Source organism: Microcaecilia unicolor, chromosome 3 (genome assembly GCF_901765095.1).
Source record: "Microcaecilia unicolor chromosome 3, aMicUni1.1, whole genome shotgun sequence".
Lineage (NCBI taxonomy): Eukaryota > Metazoa > Chordata > Amphibia > Gymnophiona > Siphonopidae > Microcaecilia > Microcaecilia unicolor.
This window is the reverse complement of record NC_044033.1, coordinates 305,960,899-305,975,802: the sequence shown is the minus strand read 5'-3', so window position 1 is coordinate 305,975,802 and position 14,904 is coordinate 305,960,899. Positions and strand designations below refer to the sequence as shown.

Sequence of the window (14,904 nt, the reverse complement as noted above, 5' to 3'; positions counted from 1 at the left end):
TCTTCGGAGACCCGGCGAAACTGGAGCTGTTTGCCTTTTAATTCAAAGCATACAGCAAAAGGGAAGCTCCAGCGATATGCAGTTTTTTCCTTGTTCAAGATCTCCAGGACAGGTTTCATTGCCCTCCTCTGAGCCAGCGTGTACAGTGAAAGGTCTTGAAACACTGTGACCCGCGCTTCTTTATACTCTAGCGTAGTCAGCTGACGAGCCCACTGCCAGACCCGCTCCTTGAATGTAAAGGATGTGAAGCGCACAATTATATCTCTAGGCCTGTTTGCCAGTGGTTTACCCAATGCCCGGTGTGCGCGATCGATCTCCAGCTCTCCAGGGGTATAGCTCTCTCCCATGATATGCTCGCAAAGAATTCGCACAACAGTTGGAATGCACCTGTGATCATTTTGTGAAGTCCCTAGGGTGCCTGGTTGGTGTCCTGGCATGTGAGGGGGACCAATGCACTACAAATGCTGGCTCCTCCCACGACCAAATGGCTTGGATTTGGCTGGTTTTAAAATGGCCGCCATTAGTTTCCATTATTGGCGAAAACCAATGGCGGCCATCTCTAATGCCGGCGATCTCTAAGGGTGGCCCAAATGTTGAGATGTGACCGGCCCCGACTGTATTATTGAAACGAAAGATGGCCGGCCATCTTGTTTCGATAATACAGGCGGGTACGCCGCTTAACCGGGCCGTCATTAGAGATGGCTGCCCTTATAGATGGCCGGCCTTTTCGATTATGCCCCTCCATGTTATCCAAGTCTGTCAATTAGGTTGTCTCTTCCTATATAATACCATTCTCTTCTCTGCTCTGGGTACTCTCGCTCCTCCTATTCTCTGTTCTGTAAAGCATACCAAACCCCAGCCTTGACTGACCTCTAGAATCCACTACCTTCATTACTGTGCCCGCTGTGCTGAATGCCTTTGACTGAAATCCCATGCCCATGCTGACTTCATACATTTCAAACTCTTGCTGACCTCCTTCCAACCTGCTCTTTCACTTGCCAAACAGAACTACTACATCCAGTTAACAAACTCTTTTGGCTCAAACCCTCGACGTCTTTTTGCCACACTGAACTCTCTCCACAAAGTGTCTTTACCTCCAACTCCCCCTTCACTTTCTCCCCAGACTCTGGCTGAGTACTTTCATGATATGGTTCACAAGATTAACCTTAACTTCGCAACCAAGACACCTCCACCTCTCCTTCTCTCAGTCCATTCTCTCAACCCTCCTTCATTAAATCACTGAAGAGGAAACTGCACATTTTCTTTCTTCCTCAAAACTAACTACCTGTTCCTCTGATCCTATTCCAACCCATCTACTTAGCACTGTCTCTCCTACTGTCATCCCTTCTGTCTGTTATATCCTCAGTCTTTCACTTTCCACTGTGACTCTTCCTGATGCCTTACAGCACTCCTCAAAAAACCTTCATTGGACTCTACTTGTCCTTCCAACTATCGCTCCATCTCCCTCCTCCCTTTCCTATCCAAGATACTTGATTATTCTGTTGACTTTCTTTCATCTCATGCTATTCTTGATCCACTTCAATCTGGCTTTCGCCCTATTCATTCAACTGAAACAGCTAAAGTCTACAATGACCTGTTCCTGGCCAGATCCAAAGGTCTCTATTCTATCCTCATCCTTCTTGATCTATCTGCTGCTCTTGACACTGTTGATCACCGCCTACTCCTTGATACGCTGTCCTTACTTGGATTTCAAGGCTCTGTTCTTTCCTGGTTTTCTTCATATCTTTCCCATTGCACTTTTAGTGTATACTCTGGCGGATCCTCCTCTACTTCTATCCCATTATCAGCTGGCGTACCTCAGAGCTCTTCCCTTGGTGCTCTGATCTCATCCCATGGTTTTCAGTATCACCTTTATGCTGATGACTCCCAGATCTACCTATCCATACCAGAAATTTCAGCAGGAATCCAGCCCAAGTATCAGCCTGCCTGTCTGACATTGCTGCCTGGATGTATCACCACCATCTAAAACTAAACATGACCAAGACTGAGCTTATTTTTTCCTCTAAACCCACCTCTCCTCTTCCCCCATTCCCTATCTCTGTGGATAAGACTCTTATCCTCCCTGTCTCATCAGCTCATAACCTTGGGGTCATCTTTGACTCCCCTCTCTCTCTCTTTCTCTGCACATATTCAACAGACTTCTAAAACATGTCATTTCTTTCTCTATAATATCACCAAAATTCATCCTTTCCTTTCTGAGCACACTACCAAAACCCTTATCCACACTCTTATCACCTCTTGCTTAGACTATTGGAACTTGCTTCTCACAGGTTTCCCACTAAACCATCTCTCTTCCCTTCAATCTGTTCAAAATTCTGCTGCATGACTTATATTCTGCCAGTGTCGCTATGCTCCTCAAGTCACTTCATTGGTTCCCTGTCCATTTCCACATTCAGTTCAAACTCTTCTTATTAACTTACAAGTGCATTCACTCTGCAGCTCCTCAGTACCTCTCCACTCTTACCTCTCCCTACACTCTTCCACGGGAACTCCGTTCATTAGGTAAATCACTCTTAGCTGTACCCTTCTCCTCCACTGCTAACTCTAGACTCCATTCCTTTTATCTTGCTGTATCATATGCCTGGCATAGACTTCCTGAGCCAGTACGTCAAGCTCCATCTCTGGCCATCTTCGAGTCTAGGCTAAAAGCTCACCTTTTTGATGCTGCTTTTAACTCCTAACCCCTATTCACTTGTTCAGTACCCATGTCTGTTTTATCATTCCCATCTTAGTAAATGTCTTATCCCTTATTTGTCCTGTTAGTCTGTCCTGATTAGATTGTAACCTGTGTTGAGCAGGGACTGTCTCTTCATGTTCAAGTTTACAGCGCTGCATATGTCTAGTAGCACTATAGAAATGATAAGTAGTAGTAGTAGTTCTGGGTCTGATTATTGACCACATGTAGTTTAGTAAGGCGTTATTAACTAATTGTTATTTCATTCAGACACCCCCTCTCAGCGAGTCCAGTTCATCCTGGGGACAGAGGAGGATGAGGATCATGTCCCCCATGACCTGTTCACAGAGCTGGATGAGATCTGTGTAAAGGAGGGTGAGGATGCAGAGTGGAAAGAAACAGCCAGGTTAGAAGCAAAAACTCCCTAAAATTTATCTTCCTTGCTTGAGTGTTGGGTGGAAATGGGTGGCTGACAGGGTGGTGCTTTAGCAATGGTCATTACAACATTGTACCTGGTGTTATTTAGTAGCAGGGCATTAACCTCCTTGCCTGATATTCTACTTGTACAGGTTGTCAGTTTCAGTTAAAAAGCCTAGAATGGGCCGTCCTTGTCTCATAGCTTAAACACTGCACTTGGATCTTACCCAAAATGAATTCTAGAAGTTGACTTGATTGGGCTTGGGGAAAATATTTTCTCCGAGGACAAACAGGCTGCTTGTTCTCACTGATGGGTGATGTCCACGGCAGCCCCCTCCAATCGGAATCTTCACTAGCAAAGGCCTTTGCTAGCCCTCGCGCGCCCATGCGCATCGCGCATGCGCAACCGTCTTCCCGCCCGAACCGGCTCGTGTTCGTCAGTCTTCTTTTGTCAGCGCTCGGGACGGTCATCTTTTGCCGCCGTTTCGTGCCCCTCAAGTTGACCTCGCGCATCTTCGCGATTTTCGCATTAAAAAAAAAAAAAAAAAGAGACAGATCCGGTCTTTACCCCTTTCCCGTGTTTCCAGCTTTTTCCCCGCGTAAGTTTCCTTTCGCTTTCGGGACCGGCCTATTTGGCCTCGGTACGGGTTTTTTCTCCCTTCTTTTTGGTGCCTTTCGTCATCATCGCGAATTTTGATTTCGCTGGTGTGATTTTTCCGCCCATGTCATCGAAGTCTTCCAGCGGCTTCAAGAAGTGCACCCAGTGCGCCCGGGTAATCTCGCTCACTGATAGGCACGCTTCGTGTCTTCAGTGTCTGGGGGCTGGGCACCGCCCGCAGGCCTGCAGTCTTTGTGCTCTTTTGAAAAAGAGGACTCAGGTAGCGAGATTGGCCCAGTGGAACGCGTTGTTCTCGGGCTCTTCGACGACAAGAGCACGGGACTCGTCGAGTGCATCGACGTCAACAGCATCGAAGTCTTCGACCTCTGCATTGGCATCGACTGCATCGAGGCTTCTACCTCCTGCATCGTCGGTACCGAGACATCGAAAGGCTGCGTCGACGTCGGTGGTACCGGGACCTCCGCTATTGCTGATGTCGTCGGACGGTGGTGCTTCGTCTGGAGTGCAGGTGAGGGCTGTCCATTCCCCTGCTGGTGGCGGTGAGCCTTCGGGTGGGTCTCCTCCTGCCCTGAGGGCTCCTGCGGTACAGCCCCCCCGAGATCGACCTTCATCGGCCTCGGCCCCGAGGAACCGACGGTTGGATTCTATGTCCTCCTCGTCGGTACCGGGAAGCTCCGGTGACATGCTTCGCTTGAAGAAGTCGAAGAAGCATCGACACCGGTCTCCTTCCCGTCTCGGTACCGAGAGCTCTGGGTCGCCGAGGGAGTCGGCACCCAGTAGGCATCGGCACCGGGAGGACCGCTCACCCTCTATTCAGGAGGTGTCGATGCGCTCCCCCTTGGACAGCCCAGATCCGCCTCCACGCCCGGAACAGACTCTGACCTCGACGCCTGCATCGGCTTCTCAGTTTTTTGTCCACAGCCGCTCTGCATGAGAGTCTCCGGGCCGTTCTTCCAGAGATTCTGGGAGAGCTGTTGCGCCCTTCTCCTTCGGTACCGGGGGTGCTTGCGCCACCGGTACCATCGGGTGAGGCGACGGCTGGCCCTTTGCCCGAGGTGAGGTGTCCGGTATCGGTACCGCTTTCGGTACCGGCTACGGCCGCCTCCCAGGCAGACTCCCCGACGACGTCGGCGGAGGGAGCTTCGCCGGTGCTGGTGAGGGAGTCCACCTCTCGACGCTCCTACCGTGGCCGTGCTCCCACGGAGTCGAGTTGGGCACGGCTTCAGACGCAGGTCCGTGAACTTGTGTCTGATACCGATGGTGAGGCCTCATGGGAGGAGGAGGAGGACATCAGATATTTCTCTGACGAGGAGTCTGATGGCCTTCCTTCTGACCCCACTCCCTCCCCTGAAAGGCAGCTTTCTCCTCCCGAGAGTCTGTCTTTCGCGGCCTTTGTCCGGGAGATGTCTACGGCCATCCCCTTCCCGGTGGTTGTGGAGGATGAGCCCAGGGCTGAAATGTTTGAGCTCTTGGACTGTCCTTCTCCACCTAAGGAAGCGTCCACAGTACCCATGCATCATGTCCTAAAAAAGACATTGCTGGCGAACTGGACCAAGCCATTAACTAATCCCCACATTCCCAAGAAGATCGAATCCCAGTATTGGATCCATGGGGACCCAGAGCTGATGCGCACTCAGTTGCCTCATGACTCTGGTGTGGTGGATCTGGCCCTAAAGAAGGCTAAGAGTTCTAGAGAGCATGCTTCGGCGCCCCCGGGCAGAGACTCCTTTGGGAGGAAGGCCTATCATTCCTCTATGCTCGTGGCCAAGATTCAGTCCTACCAGCTCTACACGAGCATCCATATGCGGAACAATGTGCGACAGTTGGCGGGCTTGGTGGACAAGCTCCCTCCTGAGCAAGCCAAGCCGTTTCAGGAGGTGGTCAGGCAGCTGAAGGCGTGCAGAAAAGTCCTGGCCAGAGGGGTATATGATACCTTTCATCTTGCGTCCAGGGCCGCTGCTCAAGGTGTGGTGATGCGCAGACTCTCATGGCTGCGTGCCTCCGACCTGGAGAATAGGATCCAGCAGCGGATTGCGGACTCCCCTTGCCGAGCGGACAACATTTTTGGAGAAAAGGTCGAACAGATGGTAGAACAGCTCCACCAGCGGGATAACGCTTTCGACAAATTCTCCCGCCGGTAGCCTTCAGCATCTACCTCATCAGGTAGACGTTTTTATGGGGGACGGAGGGCTGCTCCCTACTCTTCTGGTAAGCGTAGGTACAATCCTCCTTCTTGCCAGCATGCGGCCCAGGCTAAGCCCCAGCGCGCGCGCTCTCGTCAGCAGCGTGCGCCTCAGCAAGGCCCCACGGCTCCCCAGCAAAAGCAGGGGACGAGCTTTTGACTGGCTCCAGCAGAGCATAGCCGACATCAACGTGTCCGTGCCGGGCGATCTGCCGGTCGAGGGGAGGTTGAAAGTTTTTCACCAAAGGTGACCTCTTATAACCTCCGACCGTTGGGTTCTTCAAATAGTCCGGCAAGGGTACACCCTCAATTTGGCCTCGAATCCTCCAAATTGCCCACCGGGAGCTCAGTCCTACAGCTTCCAGCACAAGCAGGTACTTGCAGAGGAACTCTCCGCCCTTCTCAGCGCCAATGCGGTCGAGCCCGTGCCATCCGGGCAAGAAGGGCTGGGATTCTATTCCAGGTACTTCCTTGTGGAAAAGAAAACAGGGGGGATGCGTCCCATCCTAGACCTAAGGGCTCTGAACAAATATCTGGTCAAGGAAAAGTTCAGGATGCTTTCCCTGGGCACCCTTCTTCCCATGATTCAGGAAAACGATTGGCTATGCTCTCTGGACTTGAAGGACGCCTACACGCACATCCCGATATTGCCAGCTCACAGGCAGTATCTGCGATTTCGTCTGGGCACACGTCACTTCCAGTACTGTGTGCTACCCTTTGGGCTCGCCTCTGCGCCCAGAGTGTTCACGAAGTGCCTGGCTGTAGTAGCAGCAGCGCTTCGCAGGCTGGGAGTGCACGTGTTCCCTTATCTCGACGATTGGCTGATGAAGAACAATTCCGAGACAGGAGCTCTACAGTCCATGCAGATGACTGTTCGACTTCTGGAGCTACTGGGGTTTGTGATAAATTACCCAAAGTCTCATCTTCTCCCAGTACAGAGACTCGAATTCATAGGAGCTCTGCTGGATTCTCGGACGGCTCGTGCCTATCTTCCGGAGACAAGGGCCAACAATCTGCTGTCCCTCGTCTCCCGGGTACGAGCGTCCCAGCAGATCACAGCTCGGCAGATGTTGAGATTGCTTGGCCACATGGCCTCCACAGTTCATGTGACTCCCATGGCTCGTCTTCACATGCGATCTGCTCAATGGACCCTAGCTTCCCAGTGGTTTCAGGCTGCTGGGGATCTAGAGGACATGATCCACCTGTCCACGAGTTTTCTCAAATCCCTGTACTGGTGGACGATTTGGTCCAATTTGACTCTGGGACATCCTTTCCAAATTCCTCAGCCACAAAAGGTGCTGACTACGGATGCGTCTCTCCTGGGGTGGGGAGCTCATGTTGATGGGTTTCACACCCAGGGAAGCTGGTCCCCCCAGGAACGCAATCTGCAGATCAATCTCCTGGAGTTACGAGTGGTCTGGAATGCTCTGAAGGCTTTCAGAGATCGACTGTCCCACCAAATTATCCAAATTCAGACAGACAACCAGGTTGCCATGTATTACATCAACAAGCAGGGGGCACCGGATCTCGCCCCCTGTGTCAGGAAGCTGTCAGCATGTGGCTGTGGGCTCGCCATTACGGCATGTTGCTCCAAGCCACATATCTGGCAGGCGTAAACAACAGTCTGGCCGACAGGTTGAGCAGGATTATGCAACCTCACGAGTGGTCGCTCAACTCCAGAGTAGTGCGCCGGATCTTCCAAGTGTGGGGCACCCCCTTGGTAGATCTCTTCGCATCTCGAGCCAACCACAAGGTCCCTCAATTCTGTTCCAGACTTCAGGCCCACGGCCGACTGGCATCGGATGCCTTCCTCCTAGATTGGGGGGAAGGCCTGCTGTATGCTTATCCTCCCATACCTCTGGTGGGGAAGACTTTGTTGAAACTCAAGCAAGACCGAGGCACCATGATTCTGATTGCTCCTTTTTGGCCGCGTCAGATCTGGTTCCCTCTTCTTCTGCAGTTGTCCTCCGAAGAACCGTGGAGATTGGAGTGTTTTCCGACCCTCATCACCCAGAACGAAGGGGCGCTTCTGCATCCCAACCTCCAGTCTCTGGCTCACACGGCCTGGATGTTGAGAGCGTAGACTTTGCCTCTTTGGGTCTGTCGGAGGGTGTCTCCCGTGTCTTGCTTGCTTCCAGAAAAGATTCCACTAAGAGGAGTTACTTCTTTTTATGGAGGAGGTTTGCCGTCTGGTGTGACAGCAAGGCCTTAGATCCTCGCTCCTGTCCTACACAGACCCTGCTTGAATACCTTCTGCACCTGTCTGAGTCTGGTCTCAAGACCAACTCTGTAAGGTTTCACCTTAGCGCAATCAGTGCATACCATTACTGTGTGGAAGGTAAGCCGATCTCAGGACAGCCTTTAGTTGTTCGCTTCATGAGAGGTTTGCTTTTGTCAAAGCCCCCCGTCAAACCTCCTACAGTGTCATGGGATCTCAATGTCGTTCTCACCCAGCTGATGAAACCTCCTTTTGAGCCACTGAACTCCTGCCATCTGAAGTACTTGACCTGGAAGGTCATTTTCTTGGTGGCAGTTACTTCAATTCGTAGAGTCAGTGAGCTTCAGGCCCTGGTAGCCCAGGCCCCTTACACCGGATTTCATCATAATAGAGTAGTCCTCCGCACTCACCATAAGTTCTTGCCGAAGGTAGTGTCGGAGTTCCACCTGAACCAGTCAATTGTCTTGCCAACATTCTTTCCCCGTCCGCATTCCTGCCCTGCTGAACGTCAGCTGCACACATTGGACTGCAAAAGAGCATTGGCCTTCTATCTGGAGCGGACACAGCCCAACAGACAGTCCGCCCAATTGTTTGTTTCTTTTGATCTCAACAGGAGGGGAGTGGCTGTGGGGAAACGCACCATTTCAAATTGGCTAGCAGATTGCATTTCCTTCACTTATGCCCAGGCTGGGCTGGCTCTTGAGGGTCATGTCACGGCTCATAGTGTTAAAGCCATGCCAGCGTCAGTGGCCCACTTGAAGTCAGCCACTATTGAAGAGATTTGCAAGGCTGCGACTTGGTCATCTATCCACACATTCACATCTCATTACTGCCTGTAGCAGGATACCCGACGCGACAGTCGATTCGGGCAGTCAGTGCTTCAGAATCTGTTCGGGGTTTAGAATCCAACTCCACTCCCCTAGGCCCATGTTTATTCTGTTCCAGGCTACACTCTCAGTTAGTTGGATAAGTTGTTAGGTCAATCTCAGTTATGTCCTCGCCGTTGCGAGGCCCAATTGATCATGTTTGTTGTTTTGAGTGAGCCTGGGGGCTAGGGATACCCCATCAGTGAGAACAAGCAGCCTGCTTGTCCTCGGAGAAAGCGAATGCTACATACCTGTAGAAGGTATTCTCCGAGGACAGCAGGCTGATTGTTCTCACATACCCGCCCGCCTCCCCTTTGGAGTTGTGTCTTCCCTTGTCTTTGTCTTGCTATATACGGGACTGACGAACACGAGCCGGTTCGGGCGGGAAGACGGTCGCGCATGCGCGGTGCGCATGGGCGCGCGAGGGCTAGCAAAAGCCTTTGCTAGTGAAGATTCCGATTGGAGGGGGCTGCCGTGGACGTCACCCATCAGTGAGAACAATCAGCCTGCTGTCCTCGGAGAATACCTTCTACAGGTATGTAGCATTCGCTTTCCAGCTGTTAAGCACAGCAAGAGAACCTGAATCACCCAGGCATGCCATCTCAGGAAAGGAGGCTTCAAATTTACAAAAATGAAAGGAGTTCAAGCAGTTTAGGTGGATATTTATCAAAGTTTTGCTTTATTTTTTTATCACTGAGAAATTATCTAATCTGTATTTGTAATGCAGATATCTCCTTCATAATTTTCAGTGTGAAAATCACTTGTGGAAGTCTAGAGGAAAATTACAGTAGAATTGTTAAGAAATCCATTTTTCCTCATCACTGTTGGCCAAAAATAGTTGTTAGGGGCTTAGGGCTAATCAGTATTGCAGCTTAGGGGCTTAGGGAATCAGTTCCGCAGCTTTTAAAAGGAACCTTTATTATTTATATAGCAGTTACTGATGGCTAGGGAATATCTTTATGATTGAGGGTCATACAAACCAACATCAGCTCCCAGCTTCCACTGCTGATTTCTTACTTTACTCTTATATTTAGGAATAACTTTTATAAGTGGCTTGAACATGTAGAACAATGTTTTACATAGTCAAGTAGGCAATTATAAAATTACCCAGGAGTAGGGCTAGTTCTGTGGTGCAATGGATAGCATATTGGGCTTCTAGTTGTTAAATTGAAGATATACACATATACATTCAAGTGCTAGGAAAACATAGCACTTACCTTTATGTGGAATGGCTTGATTTATAACAGGAGGCCTATGTGATAAGGCCAAAAAGATACCTATATTAAGCCTATTTGTAACCATCTGGAAAAAAAATGAGGTTTTAGTGAATTCTGTTAGAGCAAACAATTTGTAATGCAGTAGTCCAAACCTCATCCTTTTATCGGTCATTCTCAACAAAATTACAGAGCATAAGCATGGATTAATGAGAAAAAGCCAACATGTATTTAGTGAAGGGAAATCTTGCCTCACATAGGCACCCGGTATAAGAGGCTTGGGGAGGCTAAGCCTCCCCAGCTGAGGTCCGCTCACTTGCAAAATCTTTTACCTGAAGTTGTGATTTTCCTCTCTCCCCTGCCCAAGTCGTTCTGGCGAACTGGAAGTGAAGGCAGTGCAGCAATGCTCAATGAGGCAGGCATGTTCTGCTGAAGTTGCTTAAAAGAATACAACCAGTGCTATATATGTCTTTGGTGTGGGAAGAACTTCTCATTCGGGGTGAGCTTGAAGTGAACAACATTAAAATTAAAGAGAACAGGTTTGGAGGGAGGTGTGCAAGTGAGACTGGGGAGAAATAAAAAATAAATAGTGTAATTGTTTAAATGGTTCAAAGTTTTTGTTTTTTTTTCTGAGCATGTACACCGAGAGGAGTGCATGACTGCAATGATGTGTGCATAATTATCAGGTAACCTGGGATAGCTACAGCTAAAAGCCATTTCATTGGCTGATGGTTCCAACAGTAGGTTCAAAGAGGAAGTTTAGCTGACATAGTGTTGACAGAGCTGGTAAGTGAAAATCTGATTGCTTTTTTTGTGTGTTTGTTTTTATATAAAACATTCTCGGATAGGAAGAGTTTGTGATATGTGAAAATACATTTTGCTTTACTGAAATTGCTAAACTTTAGAGTCAGAGACTTATCAATGAGGGATACATACAATGCTTTTTTTTTGTGCTGGTACAGCGTACTGGCACCTTTTTCCTGAGGTCCGGCTCACTTGCCCGCTCCCTTCCGTTCCTGGTCCCACGCTTCAAAATCTTTTACCCGAAGTCGCAATTCTCCTCTCTCCCCTGCCCTCCCCTGGAAGTGAAGGCAGTGCAGCAGTGCTCACTGAGGCAGGCACGCAGGCAGGTTCGTCTCCACTCTCATCGTTTCCCTCTCAGTGCATCCTCTGCAGTGCCCAGGTTAAAATAATAATAATATTATTATTTAAAAGCTTTATATTTAATGTGGGCAGGTTTCTGGGTGGTGGGGGTGAGGGGATGCCATACTAGGGAGTTATGGATAAGGGGGTAGGACAGGGATAATGCTAGGCTGCGTGGAGAGAGGGCTGGGGCAGATGCCTACCAATCAGATGGATGGTGGGGAAGGGAAGGACTGATGCTGGGCTATGGGAATGGATAGTGGGGGTAGAGTAGAGAAGGGAAGGGTTGAATGGTGGGATAGGGAAGGGAAAGGCTGATGCCAGGCTACAAGGATGGATAGGGGTGTAAGGAAGGGAAGGACTGATGCCAGGCTACAAGACAATTTCTGATTTTTGGTCCTTAATTCTATAATTGATGAGGGTTGGTAGATTTGCTGGCATGTAGTTTGTGTGGGGGATCTAGGAGTCTGACTTGTCTGGCCTTTCCAATGAGATGCATATTGCTGTTGTGTGTATTCACTGCTGCCTTTTTAAAGGTACTGTTATTTATTTATTTATTGCATTTGTATCCCACATTTTCCCACCTCTTTGCAGGCTCAATGTGGCTTACAATACATCATGGATACTGGAAATAAGAAGAGAATATACATTTGGTTTTACAGAAGGATTTTGGGTTACATGGTCGTGAAATACAAGATAGTGGTATTGCAGAAGACATTGTGAGACATTAGAAATACAAGATAGTGGTATAGCAGAAGACATTATAAGACATTAGACGCATTACGACGTTTCTGGGTATATTTGGAGATTTTTTACATGTGTTGATCTTTGTGGTATATCTTGTCAAAGAGATGAGTCTTCAGTAGTTTACGGAAGTTGGCCAGTTCATAGGTCGCTTTCAGATTGCATGGTAGTGCGTTCCAGAGTTGCGTGCTCATATAGGAGAAGGTAGATGCGTGCATTAATTTGTATTTCAGACCTTTGCAGTTGGGAAAATGGAGATTAAGGAATGTTTGAGAAGATTTTTTTGCATTCCTGGGTGGCAGGTCTATTAGGTCTGACATGTAGGCTGGGGCAGCTCCATGGATAATTTTATGAACTAGGGTACATACTTTGAACGTGATTCATTCTTTGAGTGGGAGCCAGTGTAGTTTGTCTCATAGGGGTTTCGCACTTTCATATTTTGGTTTTCCGAATATTAGTCTGGCTGCCGTGTTCTGGGCTGTTTGGAGTTTTTTGAGTATTTGTTCTTTACAGCCGGCTTAGAGTGAGTTGCAATAGTCCAGATGACTGAGTACCAGTGATTGTACCAAATTGCGGAAGACGGTCCTTGGAAAAAATGGTCTTACTCTTTTTAATTTTTGTGAAACATCTTTTTGGTTATGTTTTTCGCATGATTCTCAAGTGTTAGGTGCCGATCAATGGTGACTCCAAGAATTTTTAGGGTGTCCGAAATTGGTAGATTTAGTTTTGGTGTGTGTTGATGGTGGTAAATTTGTCCATGTTGTGTTGCGAGGTGAGTACTAGGCATTGGGTTTTTTCTGCATTAAGTTTCAACTGAAATGCATCTGCCCAAGAATGCATGATATGTAAACTTTGGTTTTTGTATTGGCATTTGTATTCAGAATTGGTAAAGGTTTGCAACATAGACTCAAGAAGCTTCTTTGCAGGATTTTCTATTACTTCACAAAGTACCTGGAGGTGAAGGGATTTTGTGTTGTTATTATTGAGGTGCTACCCGAATTTAAATACATTTTTCCTATGGAAAGCTATAAGAGGAAACATTGTAGCTATGTCTTCTATATGCGACAAATTCCATAGTAGGTAGAAAAGGAAGAAGTCTTCAAAGGTATATTTACCAAATTTTAAATGTTTGATTAATACAGCTTAATAAGGCATATATATTTATTATAATGTAAAGTTGAAGGATATGTACCAAACCGTGGTCATTTTATTTTGTCAGCATCAGAAGGGAGATAGAGTAGAGCTAAAGGAAGTGAAAAAGACTTCAAAGTTTACTTAACCAGGCATTTGTTATAAAGCAAAGTTTGAAGGATCTATGCTATTGCTGTAATTATATTGCAGGCTCCTGACATGTGTATTGAGGTGTTTGCCATTATTGCAGACTTATGTCTGGTCAAGTTTAAGATATGGGATAATGTAACTGTATTACAAATATCTGTTTTTCTATTAAGTATATATGTGGTTTATATTGATGCAGGGCAGCTGTTGGGCAGACTACTTAGAAATCCATCATTAAGTGCTACACATACCTATATACATAGTGCCCACCCATATTAGCTCCAGGCCCACCCAAAATGTCAGGTCTGGCTACGCCACTGTCTGAGAGTAGACCAGTCGACTGACTCCAGTCCTCTCTCTTCTTTGCAGTGCTGCCGGCTCACCATCACCTGAGCACCATGCCCATGCCCAGTTCCGCCCGCCCGGGGCTACTCGGTCTCTCACCGGCGCGCTGCGTCCCTCCTCCTCCTCTTTTTGCCTCCACACTGCCGATCCGCCTTAAACCGGCTTCGGGCTACCCAACGTCACCGATCGTCATCATGATGTTCTTCTTCGCCTCAGGCTTAGCCAGTCAGAGTCAGCCTTCCCTACGAGAGCTCCCGTCCCGTCATGATGCAACTTCCTGTTCTGCATAGGTGGGAATGCGCGGGAGGGGCCGTCACTGAGTAGGGAAGGCTGAAGGCTGGTTAAGAGTGGCTGTCTGAGGTGTTCCCACTTCCTTCCCAGACCCAGACCATAATAATTCGAGGAAATTGTGGCACGCAGCGCACGTTGGATTTCAGGAGAGGTAGGTGCTGACTCTGAAGGGTTTAAGTCAAAATAAAAAAATTAATATTTTGTTTCATGCAGATCTCTTTTGTTTAAACATAACTAAATGGACTATAAGCCCCTAATGCTTTTGGTTTTCCTATATTTTGTTTGTGATGACTTATACTGTGCCAAAATTGAAATTTGAAAACTCTTATCTCTATCTGGTTATTAATAAAAGGAGCTCATTGTGAACACTATCCATCCTAAAAGGGTGTTTTGTGGCTCTACATGAGAATTGTGATATTATGATCCCTTGTTTCATATTGTTGACGGTCTGCATTTTCCGTATGGGCGGTATATTGGTGTATTAAGGTCTGCTCAGTGTAATATTTATGGTACAGTAAGGTTCTGAGTGTGTTTTTTTATTTTTGTTACATTTGTACCCCACGCTTTCCCACTCATGGCAGGCTCAATGCAGCTTACATGGGGCAATGGGGGGTTAAATGACTTTGCCTAGAGTCACAAGGAGCTGCCTGTGCCTGAAGTGGGAATCAAACTCAGTTCCCCAGGACCAAAGTCCACCACCCTAACCACTAGGCCACTAGTGTTTTGCAGTTGAGTGATTGTGGCTAGTATATGCTTTGAGCAACGACTTTATTCTTTGACATATGATACATATCTAATATCTAAATTTAATAAAAGGTATTAATTGTGACTATTTTATTTTTACTTATTTTTTTTCTGTGTGTTGTCAGACAATTATGGATGTAAGCTCCGC

At 47.9% G+C, this 14,904-nt stretch overlaps 1 protein-coding gene across 2 annotated transcripts in view; it reads left to right on the top strand.

The window, feature by feature from the left end:
- The window catches only part of SLC4A8 (solute carrier family 4 member 8), a 492,841-nt gene that overhangs the window by 222,254 nt on the left and 255,683 nt on the right, over positions 1–14,904 (top strand). For both annotated transcript variants that reach the window (XM_030198274.1, XM_030198272.1), the window contains exon 4: positions 2,966–3,101. In XM_030198274.1, the coding sequence (XP_030054134.1) occupies positions 2,966–3,101 (136 nt within the window). The remainder of the gene's footprint in view (positions 1–2,965; positions 3,102–14,904) is intronic.